This window comes from Carassius auratus, chromosome 49 (assembly GCF_003368295.1).
Source record: "Carassius auratus strain Wakin chromosome 49, ASM336829v1, whole genome shotgun sequence".
NCBI lineage: Eukaryota > Metazoa > Chordata > Actinopteri > Cypriniformes > Cyprinidae > Carassius > Carassius auratus.
Genome location: NC_039291.1, coordinates 10887348 through 10907898, shown reverse-complemented (window position 1 = coordinate 10907898; position 20551 = coordinate 10887348). Strand labels below are relative to the sequence as shown.

Below are 20551 nucleotides of genomic sequence, written 5' to 3'. Positions count from 1 at the left end.
GCTTACTTAAATATAAATACTAAAGATCAGGTACTTGATTTCCTTGTCAGTTTTCATCGATAATACGTTTCATTGACAGTATGTAAGGTTTTGTTAATCCATCTCCATATGACTGTGGGCTTGAAGAGATGAGCCACATTTCCTCTTTTTAACTGCTTTTAATGGTTTATTCACGTCCTCCATCTCGTGGCCAATATATTTTCTATCAACGTTAAGTCTCTGTGTGAAAACATATGGCAGTTTAGTTTCAGATTAGCATACTGAGTTAAACGCATGCAGTTTCAAGTTTAAAACTGAGAAAGTGAGGAAGGCAGATTCATTCAAATAACAAGAAAACTTTTGAAATCAAAGCTCTTCTGCATTTTTTAAAATAAATAAAATAAAGATAAATAACATCATGATATAACAACAAAAGAACAATAAATTAACTTACCTCTTTATATCTTTTTCTTACAACATAAACAATTAGAGCAATAAGAAGAATGGCTAGGACTATACTGATGCAGATAACTATTATGTAGACTTCCTTTCCCAAACCTGTACGGAAAGAAATGAGGATCAATTTTCTTTTTAATGACGTCTCAGGTGCTAAGACCACGTTCAACACATTTTAATCTACTTTATAGATTTTCTTTTGTGTCTGTTTGATTGATTAGTAGATACACCAACTATAAACCATTCTAGATAGTAGAAATGTTGATATACTGTACCTTCTGATTGGACTGTAGTTTGTGTAATGTATCTGTACTGGGCTGTAGTGCTTTCACATGTGTATGTTCCCAGTTGCTCTTGATTAAGATGAGATAGATTAATACTTCCATTTTCTGGATGGAATGTAACTTTATCCCCCCACTGTTTAGAGATTTCCTTCATAGAGGTTTTGTGGTCATATGTCAGGACGGTGGTGGTGGAAAAACTCAAGGTGAGACTGTAGTTGAAGTCCTTAGTGACTGGACATTTGAAAGTGAACTCGTTCTCTGAGAGCTCTGCAGCTAAATAATAATAAAAAAGGTTATGCATTAAAATAGGAATCTGACAAAAAAAATAAAAAATCTCTGTACTTCAAAATGTAACTTTATAAACATTTAAAATGTATAATTGTTCTCTTACAGAACATCAGACATATTCTGTGAAACTGAAACAAAACAAAACAAAAAATTATGTGAATTTACCTTGTTGTGTCAGACTAGCTGTATAGCTGTGTTTATTAGTAGTTATGGAGCAGTTATACGTGTAGGTATCTGTGATGGCATCCACTTGAAGTTGACTTGTCACAGTAAACAGCTGATCTTCTGTTTGACTGAGGCTGTTCTGTGGCTCCATTGCTGGAAGGTCTGAGGACCACCACAAGACTTTCGGTTTTGGATAAACTCCACTGGTGCTGCAGATGACTTTATCATTATTTAATGTGATGTTCACTGATTTAGCTGGAGCTAAAAAAGATAAACATATAGCAAAACGGTTATAACAAACATTTTGTGTTTTATCAAAAAAAAAAAAAAAAAAAAGGAAAGAAGTCGAAGTATGCAATCTTCTTATGCTCTTATAATACTTATATATATATTTATATATATATATATATATATATATATATATATATATATATATATATATTTTTATTTATTTATTTATTTATTTATTTATTTATTTATTTTTATAAAATGAAAGTATATTGTTTCTGTAGATACAGCAACTTTAACAAGTTTAAATTAATAGTTTTAGATTTCTCCATCGTTTTAATTCAATTATGTCATTCGCAATGCTTCACAGGCAGTGTTTGGTAGATGACTTACAAACACAGTCCATTCCAAAGCACATGAAAATTTAGTTAGTAATTTAATTAATAACATTACACATTATAATCAGACTATGTTTTGATTACTTTAAGATTACTAAAACTAACTTGTAACTAGCTTGTTTTCATTGATTTAAATAGTGTTGTACAACATTGATATAAAATACAAAGAGAATTCCTATTATTGTTATTTAGTAACATGAAGTGCATTCAACATTACATCAGGTTTTCTGAAACTGGAGTTCATGACATATAATTAGTTACTACAAAGCACTATTCTCAGGATAGCAGTTCTTTCCCTCACTAAACTGTCTAATATTCTCGTATTCTAATACCTTTATCTTTTTGTCCAATTTTCATGTACTTTTTCTGTTGAATAAAAATTAGTAATGATGCGATTCACAAGCTGCTTAGTTTGGTTTATAGTTTATACCCCCGGTTTCACAGACAAGATTTAAGGCTAGTCCTAGACTAAAATGCATGTCTGTGCTGTTTTAACTGAAAGGAACTTGCACTGACATTTCTTAAAATATGTCAGTGGCCTTAATTTGTCTCAAGATGCAAACCACATGTTTATTTTTTCTAAGGCATGTTTATAAAAGCTATGAATGGCCTAGCTGAACAATGGCTTAATCCTGTCTTAAAGTCTGCATGAAATGTACTTATTTATTTTATTAGTCTTGATTAATCCGTGCAAGTTAATCTGCTGAATTCTTTTTTGTTTTGTTTTGGAAATCTTTAATCAAAATCTGAACATTTACATCTGCTCTGTAATGGCATTCCTTCTCTGATGACGAAAGTTTGAATATCCCAACCTTCTTCAAGTTGCTATGAGTGTGCAAAAATAAAACCCCGCCCTCTATTCAATATTCAGTTTCGGATGGAAATACATCACTACACTAAAATAAAGTCGGCGGCAACTTCCGGACATTAATCTAAGCCCTGTCTGTGAAACTAGGCCTCAATGTTTTAATAAAGACTTTTAAATAAAAATACTTCCGTAAGCAACAAGTGATGAAAGTGAATCTCCTAAGCAACACAGTTTCCTCTGGGCAGTCAAAAATCTCTTTTTTTTTTTAAGAGTTTCATAAATTCTCATTCTCACCTTCCACTGACACATCCACATAATTCTCATCATTAGTTTTGTCAGTGGCAGCGTAGCACTTGTATTTGCCTTCATCTTGGACCGTGATATTTATTATGAAGAGTGATAAATTTCCATTTTTAATTTCAGATTCCGACAACAGGGAAGTTCTTCCCTTGTAGTCCGGGTGCTGATGGCCCAGCTGGTTCTGATTGTGGTAGAATGAATGGACTGGAATTTTATCCTTGTACCAATGGATGATATCAAGTTTGGTGGAAGTGCAAGGTAACATACATTCCTCAGAATAGATACAGGAGACATGAGTGTCTGTAAAAACACAGAGGCTCATATTAAGACTACATACAGATGGGCCTACTGTATATATTCATCCAGCATTCAGCATTCAGGCTTCCCTGTACAGTCAGTTGTAAGTTATTTTAGGAAAATGAAATCACAAATAAAATGACCTCCATGTCTGAGGCCATTGAGAAATGTGCGTAAACAGCTTTTGCAGAATACCTTTGGGCTTAATAGAAAACGTGATTCCAACACGTCTGCAATCATTTACTTGTGTATCAAAGGTCAAATCTGAGTAAAGGAGTTTAACTTCATTTGATTGTGGTTTAAATAATCAAAACTGACACTAACGCTTACTGTTCTTAAAAATAAAAGTGGACTAAAAGTAAATAATTATTTTTATTATTTTATACACACACACACACACAGACAGACAGACAGACAGACAGACATAAATAAATGTTATGTATAAACTATATATATATATATATATATATATATATATATATATATATATATATATATATATATATATATATATATATATTCATACAGTACATATTATTATATCTGAGAAAAAAAAATATTGAACTATTATATTAATCTCCGCGAGAAACACACACACACACGTTCAAGCATTGACATTAATGTAGTTAAATGCAGTTAAATAAACATGTTCAGAATTAAAGTTTCATAGTAATCATTTAATTACCCACTTAATTTGTGACTGTCATTTCTTTTAAACAGAGACTGAGGTGCTACATTAATGTGACTGAAGGAGCCAGTCTGTTTCTGAGCTTGAGTTAATGAGGCAATATCAGATGTGTAAATAAATGTCAGTAGATATTTTGATTTCTTACCTCCTAAGGTTAAAGGCAGAATCCATAGCAAGAAAAAAAGCTTCATAGTCGCATAGTTTAAAACTAAATGAAGGTAATAAGTCATTCCACCAACTATTTTCTGTTTTGATTCCTTCTCACTGCAACACACCCTCCGAGATTAACAGGAGTTGCCACACTTGTTCTTAAATCCCTCCCATGAACTATATAACACTGATGAATATCAGTGTGCAAAATATACTGTACATGTTGTATTTTATCAATGGCAGTCAATCACAGAAATAAACTGCCTATTTATTATATGAAAATACAGATTGTTATTGTACAATCACACAGTATGATATTGAGTTTGACAGGTGTTTGTGAGATGACGTCACACTAGACCTGACAGGAGTGATTTGTAATTCTTTTACATTGACAGGTGTATAGAACCATTATTTACTTTTACTTGTTATTAATTAATTATGATTGAAATCAGAACTTTTGAGGTTTTAGGCCCCAGAAACGTTTTAATAGCAGATCATGTTAAATAAAATATTAAGATAGAGCTGGGAAGAGGTAGATGTACATCAACTACAGTATAGACTATTTGTTTAGCAAATATTGCTTCTGATTTGATCTTCAGCTTTGAATTATTATATAGATTAAATAGCTTCAATATTTATAACAATACAATGACAGTGAGAAATTTTAATTTCTGTCAGAAATTTTAAAGCATGTAAAATCATTCAGTAGTTATTGATATTTCAAATAGAATAAAGCGACACAAACCTGAAGGTATTTAGTCATGTTTGCTTCCATTTATTTTTGATCACAGTGCTTTGCTTCACAATGTACATACTTTTAGTCTAAAATTGCACATATTTGAATAAATATGTATTCACATGTTTACCTCATATTCTATATGTAAACATATATGAGCAGTTATTATTATTTTATGCTTTTTTTTATAAATGACTATAGTAATAGATACTTTTAGATCATATTAGTGCTGTAATTGTAAAATTTCTGTAGCTTCTCATCAACACTTAAAGGACTACACACCATATGGTGACTGACCAATCAGAGCCAAGTCATTGAGAAGGCAGCATTATATTTGAAACAAACTCTATTAAGTTTACTGATCTATGAAAGAGAAACCCCTGAGCAACATACTTTAATTTTTAACAGGTCTCATTTTTCTTAAAGAAGTCAGGGATCTTGTAAAAGTTTCAGAAATTCTCGTTCTCAACTTCCACTGACACATTCACATACTATCCATCATTATTTTTTTTAGTGGCAGTGTAGCATTTGTATCTGCCTTCATCTTGTAGCCTGATGTTTCATAACATAATATGACCTTTATGAAGCCATTGAGAAATGCCCTGAACCAGCTTTTGCAAAATACCTTAGGGTTTAAATAAAAGTGATTCCAACAAGTCAGCAATCATTTACTTGTGTATCAAAGGTCAAATCTGAGTAAAGGTATACAGATGTGTTTACCTTCAGCTGACTGTGGTTTAAATAGTCAACATTTAACCTATTCATAATGTTTTTGATGCAGATATTATTATGCAATATCAAAATATTAGTAAAAATATTTTTTACATTGTTTTTGTCATAAAGGTTTTCGTTTTAATTTTGAGAAAAGAAACAATTATATGGATCTCTGCAAGAAACACAAAAGTTCATATATTCACATTAATGTAATGCAAAGTTAAATAATAATTTTTACAATTAATGTTACATTTAATTATGAAAATGTTTGTGACCATCATTTCTTTTAAATAGACACTGAGGTGCTAATGTGACTGAAGGAGGCAGTATGTTTCTGAGGTTGAATTAATGATTTAAGAGTTTTTGAGACACATATCAGACGTGTAAATAAATGTCAGTAGATATTCTTAATTTTTACTTCCTAAAGTTACAGACAGAATCCAAAGCAAGAAAAACAGCTTCATAGTCACTGATTTGTAATATGTAGTCACTAGTCAACTCTGTTAACTAATTAATATAGTTAATAGAAATTATATTTACATTTTTATAAATTTAGTAGATGTTCTTATGCAGACAAGACATACACACACAAACCATTTCCCGCATTTATTCTCATGTTGGTCTGATGACGATCTGTTCTGTTAAGCAGGCGTCCTCAGATGCAGCTCCGCTGTTTGCAACAGTCATTGTAAAGGATAGAGATTTGTGAATATGATGCAGTGATATGAGGAGGATTTATTATGCAACTGCAACCACACACAAACCTCTGATTGGTTGCATCTCTGTGGCCTCTACATGGAAGTAGACGCAATTGTTGCACATATATATTAAGTATAAGTCTATGTATTCCAAATATTGATTGACTTATGATTCTGGTAATACATACCTTTGCATTTTATGATTCCTATTAATGCTAAGACTGCAGTGACTGCAATGCATGTGATCACAGCAGCAGGAATTCACCACTTGGTGGCGCTCTCACCCTTTAGTTTTTCCACAGAAACAGTTTAGGTGGTCATTGGAATATGAGGAAAATAAGTTTGTTAGCTGAAGAATAAAACAAATGCCTTTAAGAAGACCATTATGAAATAAAGTTTTTTCTCAAATACTCATTGGACACAATTATTGCCCCCCCCCCCCCCCCCAGCAGGAATTCACCACTTGGTGGCGCTCTCACCCTTTAGTTTTTCCACAGAAACAGTTTAGGTGGTCATTGGAATATGGGGAAAATAAGTTTGTTAGCTGAAGAATAAAACAAATGCCTTTAAGAAGACCATTATGAAATAAAGTTTTTTCTCAAATACTCATTGGACACAATTATTGCCCCCCCCCCCCCCAGCAGGAATTCACCACTTGGTGGCGCTCTCACCCTTTAGTTTTTCCACAGAAACAGTTTAGGTGGTGATTGGAATATGAGGAAAATAAGTTTGTTAGCTGAAGAATAAAACAAATGCCTTTAAGAAAACCATTATGAAATAAATTTTTTTCTCAAATACTCATTGGACACAATTATTGCCCCCCACCCCCCCCCCCCAGAAATTCTTATGAGTAAAATATCTCTGAAGTATATTGCCATTCATATTCACAATCTTGAGCACTCCAGCGTAATTATAAACAAGAAATTATCCAGCCATAGCTTCCTGTTTCACAGAAATATAAAGTGGAGGGAAAACAAAGCCCAAATACCCTTAATCATCCATCACAATGAGAAAAAATCAAATAATATATTTCTGATATGCAGCAAAAGATAATTGAGCTTTTCCACCACCAGGGCAATAATTAAGAATTTCCAACCAACATAAAATGTTACGGATCTGCCTGGAAGAGGACGTGTGTCTAATTCATCCTAATGTGTGGTGAGAAGGAGAGTTTGAGCTCTCCAAGGATCACAGCTGGAGAATTGTAGAAAATAGTTGAGTCTCAGGTTCAGAAAACCTTTTAAAAAAATTGTGAAACAGCACCTACATCACCACATGTTGTTTGGGAGGGTTTCAAGAAATATTCTCCTAGCTCATCCAAAAACAAACAAGAGCATATTCAGCTATCAGACATGACTGGAACTTCATAGGGACTGGCTTCTATGCTCACATGAAACTAAAGATGTAGCTTTTTAGTAGTAAACACTCAAGATGGGTTTGGTAAACACAGAGATAAAAATTACCCCATGTGTACAATGAAATATACTGCTGTATTTTTGATGTTGTGGGCCTATATCTCTGCTGGAGGTCCTGGACATCTTGTTTAGATACAAGGCATCATGGATTCTATCAAATACCAATAGTCAAAAAAATTAGTAAGTGACTGACTCTGTTAGAAATCTTATAATGGGCCATGTTTGGATCTTCCAACCGTGCAATAATTCAAACACAAACCTCAGAAACAACACAAATGGTTCACTGAGCACAAAACCAAGCTTCTGCTATGGCCATTCCAGTCCTCTGACCTGAACCCTATAGAAAATGAGAGGAGTGAACTGAAGTGGAGAAGCACCAACATGGAGGTGGGAATCTAAAGGGTTTGGAGTGATTCTGGATGAAGGAATTGTCTCTGATCTCTTGTCAGGTGTTCTCTAACCTCTTCAGGCATTATAGGAGAACATTTAAACCGGATGAATAAAATTTGGAATGAAAGGTTGCCTTTAATTGTGGCCAATGTGTCTTTAGAGAAAAACATTTATCTGGTGAGCAGAGAGGATACAGGTGTAGGTTCCAGTGTGCTCTAGTCCCAGCAGGTTGTGTAACTGCAGTGAGCCTTATCCATCTCTGGGGGTCATCAGTCATGCTTTCTCCTTCCAAATGCTTGTGCTCCGCTGTGTTAAGCTATCAGAGGTATACATGGTTGAGGACTTGTGTTCTTTGGTGAAGGACCATGTCAGTGTGTTCTGCAGGTTCCATGGATCCATGATATTCTCACGACTGTGTGTAACTGTTTGGTTGGTCATGAAAATATTTTGTGATGCAGTGTTGTGCAATAATAATGATGATGAAATTCAATGTAACAAGTCCAGACATCTATGAATTCGCTCGGTGAAAACAAACCTTTCTCCTGCAGCGATGCCCTCCATGTCTGAGACCTGTAGAATGATTGAGTGAGGCAGATGTAGGTCAGATTGTTCAATTTCTTGAGCTTGCTCTCCACCAAGTACAGGCCTTGTTTGTCAGCTGTTTTGCATGTGAAGGGTTGGAGGGAATCAGGTAGACCAGACGGCTCTATGAACAGGTTTACAAGGGGAGCAGGGTAGACATCTCAACAGGAGCATATGACTTCCTCAAAACCACTGAGACATGTTGTCTGCAGGCTCACTGGCTGGACAGGAGCCAGAGTTATTTTTTGTTTTTGTTGTTTGTGATGGTGTTTTCATTTTCCAGTCACACGTGGTTGCTGTGGCATATGTAATTAAAATCAGGCACATTTTTTCCTCTAATCAGCGGTAAATTCCATCAGGAGCATTATTTTACACAGAGCCGTTGTTAACTGAAAAGCTGCTCAAATTCACGTTCATTATCAGACAAGACAAAATGCGCATTAATTATCGGACTATATTTATCATGCACCCCTACCAAGAATGCACCACTGTCATTATTCTCTCTTCTTGAAGGCTTGAACTACAGTGGGGGGGAAATTATTTATTAACACCAATCATTATTAACTAGATAAAGGCTGCTTTCTGGCGGAATATCGGATCGATTGAAACTTTTACAAATACATTTTCCAGACGCTTCTTTCAACTGTTTAATTCAGAGAACAATAGATTCAAGTTGAGGTGACCAGCCTTGTTTAAGTGAAGAGTCAAGTTCAGTGTTCTGGATTATGGAGATGTGAAAGTTCTATGATCTAAACTTTTTAGATTAAAGGGGGGGTGAAATGCTCGTTTTTACTCAATATCATGTTAATCTTGAGTACCTATACAGTAGTACTGCATCATTCATAACTCCAAAAAGTCTTTAGTTTTATTATATTCATAAGAGAAAGATAGTCTGAACCGATTTTTCCCGGAAAAACACGACCGGTTGGAGGCGTGACGTGTGGGCGGAGCTAAACGCGAGCGCCAGTAGGCTTTTGTGTTGAGAGCATGTGGAAGCTGTGACATTACCGTGAGGACAAAACCAACCAAAACAAACCATGGCTAACAGTCAGATTCGGCATATATTTATGATCCAGAATCAGATCCAGAGGCTGAAATTTAACAAGAGCAACATCAGCAACGACGTCTCTACTGTATGTGGTATGTACTGAAACTGTATATATTTGCTTAGCGGTTTTGGAAAATGACTAAGTTCCACTTTGTCGTCTTTTTTTTTTTTTTTTAAGATGGACATGTGGAAAGGGCAGTTTGATGACAACATCGCATGTTGTTTACTTGATGTGCTTACGGGCCGATAGCTAAGTTAACAACACAGAGATATTTGAAGCAGTTTTACTCACCGCATGCGGTTCCAACACACGATCGTGACCCTTTTTCGTTGGGAATGCATTATCCTTAAGAAATAAATGATGTGCAAATCCAGCGTCAAACTGGGCCTTGTTTGTAAAACAAGCATCTTCGAAATGCAGGGAACAAACACAAACACTTGCACAACTCCGTTGATGCTCTGTAAAAATAAACTCCATCCACTGGTCCCTTAATGCTGTTTTTTTTTTGGTAATCTGTGCAGGGTTGTCTTGCCCTGGCAACCAAAAACACACTCCTTTTGTGACATTTCGCGAAGCTCTCGCTCTGATCAGTGAAGTATGTTGTGCTCTCAGTGCTCTGCTATACGGGAGCGCGTGCTCTTCCGGCAGACGTGCCCTTAGGACCCATATAAGGAAATTCCGCTCCATCTAACGTCACACAGAGCCATACTCGAAAAAAACTTTCCGAAACTTGTGACAAACCGGAAGGAGTATTTTTGGAACAGAAATACTCCTTCAAACGTACAACTTAATTTTTGAAACTTTGTCCATGTTTAGCATGGGAATCCAACTCTTTAACAGTGTAAAAAACTCAGTATGCATGAAATAGCATTTCACCCCCCCTTTAAGCTTGTGCATGATGTCATTTTATGTCATGTGTGAAAACTGTTGGTCACATTCTCTATTTGCTTACTAACACTGTTAGTGTTATATGTATGCACCAAGGGTCTGATAGTAACACAATTTCAATTATCTGTATGTATGTGCTGTATATGTGGAAGAATTGACAATAAAGCAGACTTTGACCTTTGACTTGACTTAAATCTTTCGGATCAAGTTCACTCTTGAGATTGCTAATAATAACAAAGCATTTGTAGGCAGAAATCTACTGAATTTACAGTAAATTGAACAAAACAACTCACACACTTCTATATATAGAAGCACAAGAAGTGATTCAATTAATACATCATTACTAATTTTAGTTACTTTAGATTAAAACAAATCTCAAAAGCATAGAACATGATGATAAAATGTCTCTCTAGTCTCATCTGTTTGTGAATTAGAAAAGTAATGTTGAACTGTCTAAGGCTTTATCCATTTATTTTGTGTTGTGTTGGGGTTGATATGATTCAAAAGGCAAACTAATGTGTGTATGTTTTGATTGTGGAGAGAAGCTTCTTCTGTGAAAGTGAACTAGGCTGTGACTAGACTTACTATTTTATTTTATAATACACTCTCCCATAGTATGAGCATAGGTCTGCCACTTTGTGCTGATACATGAATGGGAGGAGTTTCTAAATACTGTTAGACTTCCGGAAAAATTATGGTAGCTATTCAGTGAATATAATATTTTCAGAACTTACTCCAGTCTTCTGTGTCACGTGATCCTTCAGAATCTAATGTGTTGATTTGGTGCTTAAGAAGCACTTCTTTTTATGATCAGTGTTGAGAACTGAGTTGTTTCATATTTCTTTGGAAATCATGATGGATGCCTTTTAGGATTCTTTGATGAATAGAAGGTTCAAAAGAACAGCATTGTAAATACATTATTTTTTGTAAATACATATATTATGTCTATGACCCAAAACTTTAAAACTAAAATGTAAATTTCAAGTAAACATTATCACTTTAATGGTGTAATGATATAATGATTTGTTGACTTGCTGGGATGGCACTAATAGGGTAAAAAAAAAATCATTATTCTCATTAAATATTTATATAGAGATTCGTTAAATAATTAATCTTATTATTACAATGCTTGATGTTTTACAAAAAAATATATAATTATTATATTTTATAAAAATTGTAGGGTTTAATTATAAATACATAAATAAATAAATACACAACCAACTGTTTTTTTTTTTTTTTTTTTTTTTTTGCTGGGTGCCATGAGACTAATGGGCCAAGGTTAATCTTCTTCTTCTTTTTTTTTAATAACAGTAACAGTGGTCTCTTTTTCTTTCTTTTTGATAAATTATCAAGTTCCTCTTGTGATATGTTTGTCTAACCAGTCAATCTCAATGCAGCTACAGTATCTGTGATGATGTAGCTTGCTCTTCTGCTGATCAAGCCGTAATCCACCAGATTAGGCAATGCATTGGGATTACTGGACACATGGAGTCTGTGATTGGTTTATGATTTTTCCCCCCTCTTATGTATCTGTCCATCCTATGAGCTCGCTCCCCCACCCCCCTCTATGCCTCTGTAATGTAATTGATTGCATTAATGTGATTTGATTGGTTAGTCCCTGAGCTTTTTATAATAATAACTAATGAAAGAACTGCCTGAAATTGGAGCAGATCATCAGGTGATGCCAGAGTGGTGCTCTACAAAACACAGATGCAATGTTTTTAACCAGCACTACTACCTTCAAATGTTCACTTGCTGTAATGTTTTATTCTCAGATGCCTAAATCTGAAGATTTTTTTTGGACTACATCTGTGCTATTTTCTTGAAAGAAGGTAAACAAGAGGACAATGACAGGATTACATCGCCATATGACAATGCAACATGACACTCTGATGTTTAGGTTCATCTTATTGTCTCATTGTCTCTTATTTGTGGCTTTGTATGCTTCAGCTCAGCTCCACCTCAGCATCATCGAATGAAGTGTATGAACATGAATGGGAAGGAATGACAAGTTTATCTTCAACAGTGATGGCATAAAGCTACTCCTGGCATGTGGAAATCCTGATTAGACATGGTTCCATCCCACTGTCACATCCCACTCTGTAGGTTAAGGGAAGATCCACCAGCTACAGATAAGAGGATTTGAGGAATTAATGTCATTCTTTTATTACCGTAAGAATAAATTCCTGTTGATTTATGTTTGGGTTACAAAGCACCTGAGCTAGAGCATGTCGACAACAGTGACCAGACACATGCTGACGCATACAATAAGCCGAAGTACTGTATGCACCGATAAATGCTGAATATATGCTCTAATATGATAAAACAAACTAGATTTCAGATTTGTGGTTGTACTGGGAGATGTGGGAACATCAGCAGATACGGTAACGTATCCCAGCACTCTCTCAGCTGAGGTTTGCATGGGATGGCCAGGAACCATCCTGTCTTGGGTCTGTGGAAGATTTCTATACCCCAGCAACAGACGAAGGTGTTTGGACATGAAGCTGGTCCTGCTGACTCTCAGGCTGCTGTGCCTTGCTTGTCTCTGGCCCGTCACCTTACTCAACAACCCCTACCCTAACCGGAAGAAGAACAAGGATGTTTACTTGGCTGAGCATGGCAAAAACAGATTCAGAGGGTGAGTAAAGAATATTTAACTCTTTTGACTTACTTCAGAAGTTTGGGGTCAGTATGCTTTATAAGTAATTCAGAAAATGTATGGAAAAAGTGACTGCAAAAACATTTATAACGTTGCAAAACATTTCTATTTCTATCAAATGTTGTTCTTATATGAACTTTATATTCTTAAAGACTTTTGACAAAAAAAGTATCATGGTTTCAGCAAAAATATTAGGCAGCACAACTGTTTGCAACACTGATAATAATAAGAAATGTTTCTTGAGCAGTTTAGCATATTAGAATGATTTCTGAAGGATCATGTTACACTAAACACTGGAGTAATTACTGCGGTAAATTCAGCTTTGCCATCACAGAAATAAATTACTATAAAAAATAAAAAGAATTCCTTACCAACCCCAAACTTTTGAACGTACATTATGTTTGATAGATTCAATTTAAATGTTAACATTTATGTATTGTTAGTTGTAATAACTCTAAAATTATTTTGTTTGGACTTTTAGACATGTAATAGTATTTCAATATTAGATCAGTTTTGCATAACTGTGCTGCTAGTTTGTCATTTGCCAGCATGGTTCAGTGTGTGAACAGATGGGCAATAATTAGGAAAGAGTAAACAGGGGGTTTAATTAGAGTGGAGGACACCAGAACTGGGTTTGAAAGGTTTCCGTGTTGCTTAGCATGTGGCTGACTAAAAAAACATGTTTCATTTGTGGATTTCTGATAAACCAGTAAGCTGTGCTATATTGGATATTACCAGGTAGATAAGTTGCCTCTGATTGTGAGAATCCATATTATTTTAGTTACATTGTTAATATTTAGATTATTATAATTTTGTGTTTTCTGTTTTCACTTTAATTTTAATTAAAGGTTTAGTTTTTATTTGTATTTTATTTATAAATTAATTTTAAATATGTCTATAGTTTATATATATATATATATATATATATATATATATATATATATATATATATATATATATATATATATATATATATATATATATATATATATATATATATATATATACACACACACATGGTAACACTTTAGAATAAGGTTCCATTAGTTAATGTTAGTTAATGTATTAATTAACATGAACAATGAATAATACATTTATTACTGTATTTATTCATCTTCGTTAATGCTAGTTAATGAAAATACAGTAAGTTATTCATTGTTAGTTCATGGTAATTCACAGTGCATTAACTAATGTTAACAAGCACAACTATATATATATATATATATATATATATATATATATATATATATATATATATATATATATATCCACACAGAGAACTGATCTCATAATCATCAGTCTGTCTGGAATAACATGAAGAAACAGAACAAACTGAGACTCAATCCAGAAGAACTGTGGCAATGTCTCCAAAACGCTTCAAGAAACCTGCAATGCTACAGTACTGTGCAAAGTTTTAGGCACTTGTATAAAAATGCTGTAAGTGAGGATGCCGTCAAAAATAATGTCATAGATAGATTTTATTAATTCATTTATGTTAACTTAACTAAATTAAATCTACATTTGGTGTGACCACACTATGCGTTAAAAAAGCTTTTGTCCTAGGTGCACTTGCACATTGTTTTTCAGGTAGCTTTGAAGGTAGGTTTCTTGAGGTTACAATTAATGGCAAAAATAGTTTGGAAATGTTAACTGATATTTCCTACTAACACACTGTCTGTCTACATGAGGAATATAGTGGCTTTAATCTGTTGTTAATGGTTATATATTACCACAAAGGAATGAGTCACACGCAACCCCAGGAGTGAGAATATTCCTTCATTCTGTAATTAAAACCATCCTGGTGCCATCATCTGCTTTTCCTTTCATAGTGGAGGATGGAGCGCAGCCAAACTACTGTTTGGCATTAAAGTCACGCCTGCAGTTTCCTAGTGCCAGCCAGGTTTTCAAGGTAGTTTTTGTTCATGTATAATGTGTCATTGCACTAAAAATTTCTAAAAGCTTTATTATGGTGATCTCTGTTCTTAGAAAGAGGTTAATATGAGGTTTAAAATGCATTTATTTAAATATATTTATATGTATTTAGTTTATTCTTGTATTATTAAAATTTTTCAGATATTCACAGCGGTGTACAGCAGCATGAATTGTGTTATTAGTCCTCGGTTGTGTTTTTGTTTGCATGACTGCGTAATGAGTCCATCACACAGTCATTAGTGTTGTGTGGCTCTATATTCAGTTTGAGGTTTAATTTTGGAATTGCACTTCGGTGTGCAATTAACTTTGCCACATAATGAGCACAGCATGATTGACAGAATATTTGGTGTTTCAATTAAAGCACGCAGATGGAAAGACTATATTAGAGGAAACATTGTATGCCTACGAATGACCTTCACTAGTTACTGCTGTGTTTTTGGCATATTTCATGTCTCATCTTTCAGGGATCGGACAACAGTTTGCTCAGGAGGCTTCTGGTACCGCTCCAAACCGTAGCTCATTTTCACAACCTGGGACACACAAACACTGTTACAACAAGCTGCTTTTTATAAATCATTCCCACCCGGCTGAGTGATTATTTTCATATTACAGATGCTATAGCTCTGAGGCAGATATTTAGAGTAACATTCTGACATGGAAACAGGTCAGCAAATGATTGAAACATGTTTTAGTTCTCTCTCTGTAATGCAAGGGTCTTCTACTCACAGGGCCCTGGACAATTTAGCTGTTTTTCCCTCCTTTTGAAATGCCACTGAAGTGCAATAATGGCCTGGGTTTTTCTCCTGACTGTTTTTTCTCAATTTTCAGGCGGATTGACTACAAATTAAAGAAAAAGGACAGCACTAAGTCCCTCCTGATCAAAACTGAACAGCTGCTGAGAATCGAAGACCACGACTTTGCCATGAGGCCTGGTTTTGGAGGTCAGGACTCACTGTTTACTGGCTCCAATTATCAGTTTTCATCTTGACCTTGAAAATCACTGTTAGAGTATTCTTTTTAATAAGCCTGATTAGAAATGGACTGAATCATTTCACCATGTCAGAGCGTGAAGAGCGAGGTGGATGTTGCCATCTCTCTGCTTTGGGGAAAGCAGCCAGAGGTGACTTTAACACAGTGAGTGTGGTCCTAAATTCAAACATGACCCAGATTGTGCCAAACACAAATTAGACAATGGGTGTTGAGGACACAGATGCGCTTTGGTGGACAGTAATCTGGATTACATCCCAGGCCTGATAAAACAGATGGAAAAGTGCATGATGCAACTCATAGACAATTTTCACACACATTTGGACACACTTACAATATATGAATGTCTTTACAGTGTATCAGTTATCATAGCAAGTGCATTTTTAAAACCAAGATAAACATAAATATAAGCAAAACATTTAACAGTGTATTATTAAATGAAGTTTATTCAGTTGACTGACTTTATTTATAAAACAGTACACATACTGGGAAAGTATCCACTAACAATCACTTCCGATTGTTGTTCTGCTATTGAGGTTTTAATTCAATTTAATTAAAAATTAAAAAGTAAAAGTACTTAAGTATGTTGAGAAACTCTAGTCGCTCTGTTTAAGTACACTTGAGAGGCCCTTAAAATTATCTGCAACTACAATATTACATTTTTTATATCCTCATTGTGAGTGGAGGCATAGGTGGAAGCGTATGTAAATCGCTGTATCACTTCCGTTTAGCCAGCAGGGCGGCGCTTTCATCTGTCAGTGTTTTAACCTAAAGAGGAAACAGGAAGACAAAGAGATACTGTAGATAAGGTTGAGATAAGACTTTTAGTAGTTTATTGGTGATTAGACTTTCTTTAACATGAATGAAGAAAACTGAGAAGTGGAAGCAGGATTTGAATGCTTTCCATTCAGTGGACCACTGTTAATTAATGACTGGACAAATAGGATTAGAGTAACATTTTGAGCTCCATATGCTCACTCTGTAGGAGGAACGGAGGCGGTTTCTCTCTAAATTGATATCAAAGGCATTACTGTTGTCCTCCTACACCAATATGCAAATGGATTGTGTCTTCTGCTCTTTAGGATCTGCCATCCCTGTGGGCATTGATGTGCAGGTGGAGAGTATAGACAGCATCTCTGAAGTAAACATGGTAAAGTCCACTCTTTTGTGTAAATACAGTAATGGTTGTAGTTATTTAAAAGTTCCATTAATGATTATTTTAGAATTCTTCTAATGACTACATATTTGGAATAAAGTCATTATGAGATTATGTCAATGATCTCAATACAAACCTCATATTCTCAGTTCTTAACATGTGTGTGTGTATATATATTTATATAATGTTCTTTGGAAACTTCAATATTCAGTATTTTAAAATTAACAAAAATGTAAAAAAAATGTCAGTCTTGAAAAAGTAGGCCTCCAGCTTCTACAAAGTAAATCAAAGCAGTATAAAAGTTTTTTTCTGGTATATGTCAAAACCTTTTTTTTGCACCAAAATGCCCGTCACTGCCCTGCACTGTTGCCCTTAATAAGTAGTAATAATTATCTTAAGGTCAGTAAAATCTAAAGGTCTCTTCCAGGACTTCACCATGACCCTATACCTGAGGCATTATTGGAAGGATGAACGATTGGCTTTTCCCTCCAGTAACAATCTGAGCCGCACATTCGACGGCCGGTTGGTAAAGAAGATCTGGAAACCTGATGTCTTTTTCGTCCATTCCAAGCGCTCCTTCATCCATGATACCACAATGGAGAACATAATGCTGAGGGTTTACCCAGACGGCAACATCCTTTACAGCGTCAGGTAGGTGCCTGCAACCTCTGATGATTCATTTACTTCACATGTAATGTTTTAATAATTGACTATTATTTATTGTAGGATTACAGTTACTTCTCTGTGCTCAATGGACTTCAGTCGATTCCCTCTGGACACTCAGAACTGTTCCCTGGAATTGGAGAGCTGTGCGTGCCCACCTAGAAACATCTTCAGTTCTTGTGTAATTTTTATTGAGTCCCACCTACATTGTTCCTTTTTTTAGCTGATATTTGACAGGTTGGGAAAATGGTGCCATTATAGCACACTTCAAATGCTTCATATAAACATGAATTCAACAGGGTGCACAATCTTTTGCCTCATTTCTTCATCTTTTGGCTTCTCTCCTGTGTCCCATTCAGATGCATATGCAGAGAACGACCTCATGTTGTACTGGAAAAATGGTGATGACTCTTTGAGGACAGATGAGATTGCCCTCTCTCAGTTCTTCATTGAAGAATTTCACCCCTCACATGGTCTGGCGCTGTACAGCAGCACGGGTACGACACACTTTCTTCTCTCTCCTTCTATCTATTGATACTATGACAAATCTTATCTCTTTGTCCTGTTTGGTTATATATCAGTAGGTCATTAATTCTTGACTTTACGTGTTTCTGTCAGGCTGGTACAACAGGCTCTACATCAACTTCATCCTCAGAAGACATATATTCTTCTTTATGCTGCAAACATATTTTCCTACAATGCTGATGGTTGTATTGTCCTGGGTGTCTTTTTGGATTGACAGGCGGGCAGTACCAGCCCGTGTTTCGCTTGGTGCGTAACACCTATTCAAACACATGCAATGGTGGAATTCTTAGTTCAAAAACTGCTCAGAAATGGTTCTTCTATGGGATCACAAAACCCCTTTTGGAACCTCTATTTTGTGTGCAACTGTTTTTCACAAGAGCATGGCCTTCACACTGGGTAGCTCCACTCATAATGAAATCACATGGGTCCAATATCATACAAAATGTGTTCTGATTGTCAGTGATAGTGTCATAGAAGTTTCACACTTTTTTCTTTCACGGTTGCTGGCTATGTAACCCTAACCAAGCCCTAACATCTGATTGGTTGGGAAGAATCAAAAAGTATGTTGATCTAGACAGCACCTCATTTTGTATCTTTGTAAATCAGTCTAAATGTGTGGAATTTCTTGGGCTTAAAGGTCAATTGTCTAGTGTCAATTGTGTAATGATCCTATAAAGCATAGATCAATCGGTCAATGTGGCCAAAAGAACCTGTTGAGAAATCTGTCTAAGGAAATCTTTTGCCATTTCAAAAAATCCCCAGTTGTGTGGATTCTTACTGAAACTACTGTATTTCAACCTCTGAACTGCATTTCAGTTATCTTAACAATGATAAATGTGACTGCAGATGTGTGTCTCTCTGCATGTGCGTTCAATCCAGGCATCACTACGGTGTTGACTATGTCCACCATAATTACGGGAGTGTCAGCGTCCATGCCTCAGGTATCATATGTGAAAGCGGTGGACATCTATTTGTGGACCAGCTTCCTGTTTGTGTTTCTGTCCGTCATCGAGTACGCAGCTGTCAATTACTTCACTACTCAGGAGGAAATGAAGAAACTCGAGCAATTAAAGGTCAAAGTTCCCTTAAACATCCTAATTTTCTCAATTCATTCACTCTAAACTTCATAAAAGTTACCAGTATTTTGGGTGTACTGATGCATTCTCTAGACATACCCAGAGAAAAAAAAAAAAACAGCAAAATTTCAAAATGTCTCCCCTTGTTGATCAAATATTGTAATCACGCAAATGCAAAATGGACTTAAGACCACATTAAAAAAATTATTTAAATAAATATATTTTTTAATAAATTTGATATATTTTTTATCCACACTTTCAAATTCCAAAAGGACAAAAAAAAGTAATCCATATGAATCATGTGCAGTATAATTCCTAACCTGTATCAGAGCTGTCTGTGAACGGAACAAAATTTGAATGATTATTCATGGGTTATCTTGATTTAAATAATATCTCTCAGACATGGCCCTAGCCTAATATTTTTACTCAAATCTTTCGGTGCACTATTCCTTGAATATTTTTATTTTTAAAAATCGTACCACATAAATTCCTGAAAAAGTGAATTGTTTTTGTCTCCTACAGCTCTCGGGATATGATGCATCTCAAGCCATGGCATTTGATGGCTGCTTTCATGACCAGGACATAGAGCTCAGCGCATTTCCGCTCTCTGACCTAAACACAGACACATGCATGTCCTCCCAAAACTCCACGACGCCCGACCTCCCTTCCGTCCTGGGCACGCGCCTCCGGCGGCGGCGCTCTATCCGCCAAAGTGTCAACCATATCATGAGCAACAGTTACAAGATTGACTCCTATTCCAGAATATTCTTTCCTTTGGCATACTTTCTCTTCAATATCATCTACTGGAGCATCTATTCCTAAGAGAGAATGTTATCCAGAAAACCGGCTCTTGAGATTATAAGACTCATATACACTTTGACTGCTTGAATGTGATCACATGCCACAGTGAAATTCAAACTCCCACACACACAAACACAAACACAAACTGTAACACAGACAAAAAGATTTAAATTATTTATAATGTTAGAATCTCAGATTCCTAAAATGTACAAATGTGAAATTTGTACTCATAAAACTAT

General features: G+C 35.3%; 1 protein-coding gene across 1 annotated transcript; it reads left to right on the top strand.

The window, feature by feature from the left end:
- The first annotated feature begins 12655 nt into the window (after positions 1-12655).
- LOC113065953 (gamma-aminobutyric acid receptor subunit rho-3) lies at positions 12656-20456 on the top strand. Its single transcript, XM_026237486.1, has 9 exons — positions 12656-13151; positions 15933-16045; positions 17174-17241; positions 17675-17898; positions 17974-18056; positions 18270-18407; positions 18529-18681; positions 19315-19508; positions 20034-20456. The coding sequence occupies exons 1-9, from the start codon at positions 12934-12936 to the stop codon at positions 20331-20333; spliced, it is 1491 nt and encodes a 496-aa protein (XP_026093271.1). The 5' UTR covers positions 12656-12933; the 3' UTR covers positions 20334-20456.
- Positions 20457-20551: the final 95 nt, after the last annotated feature.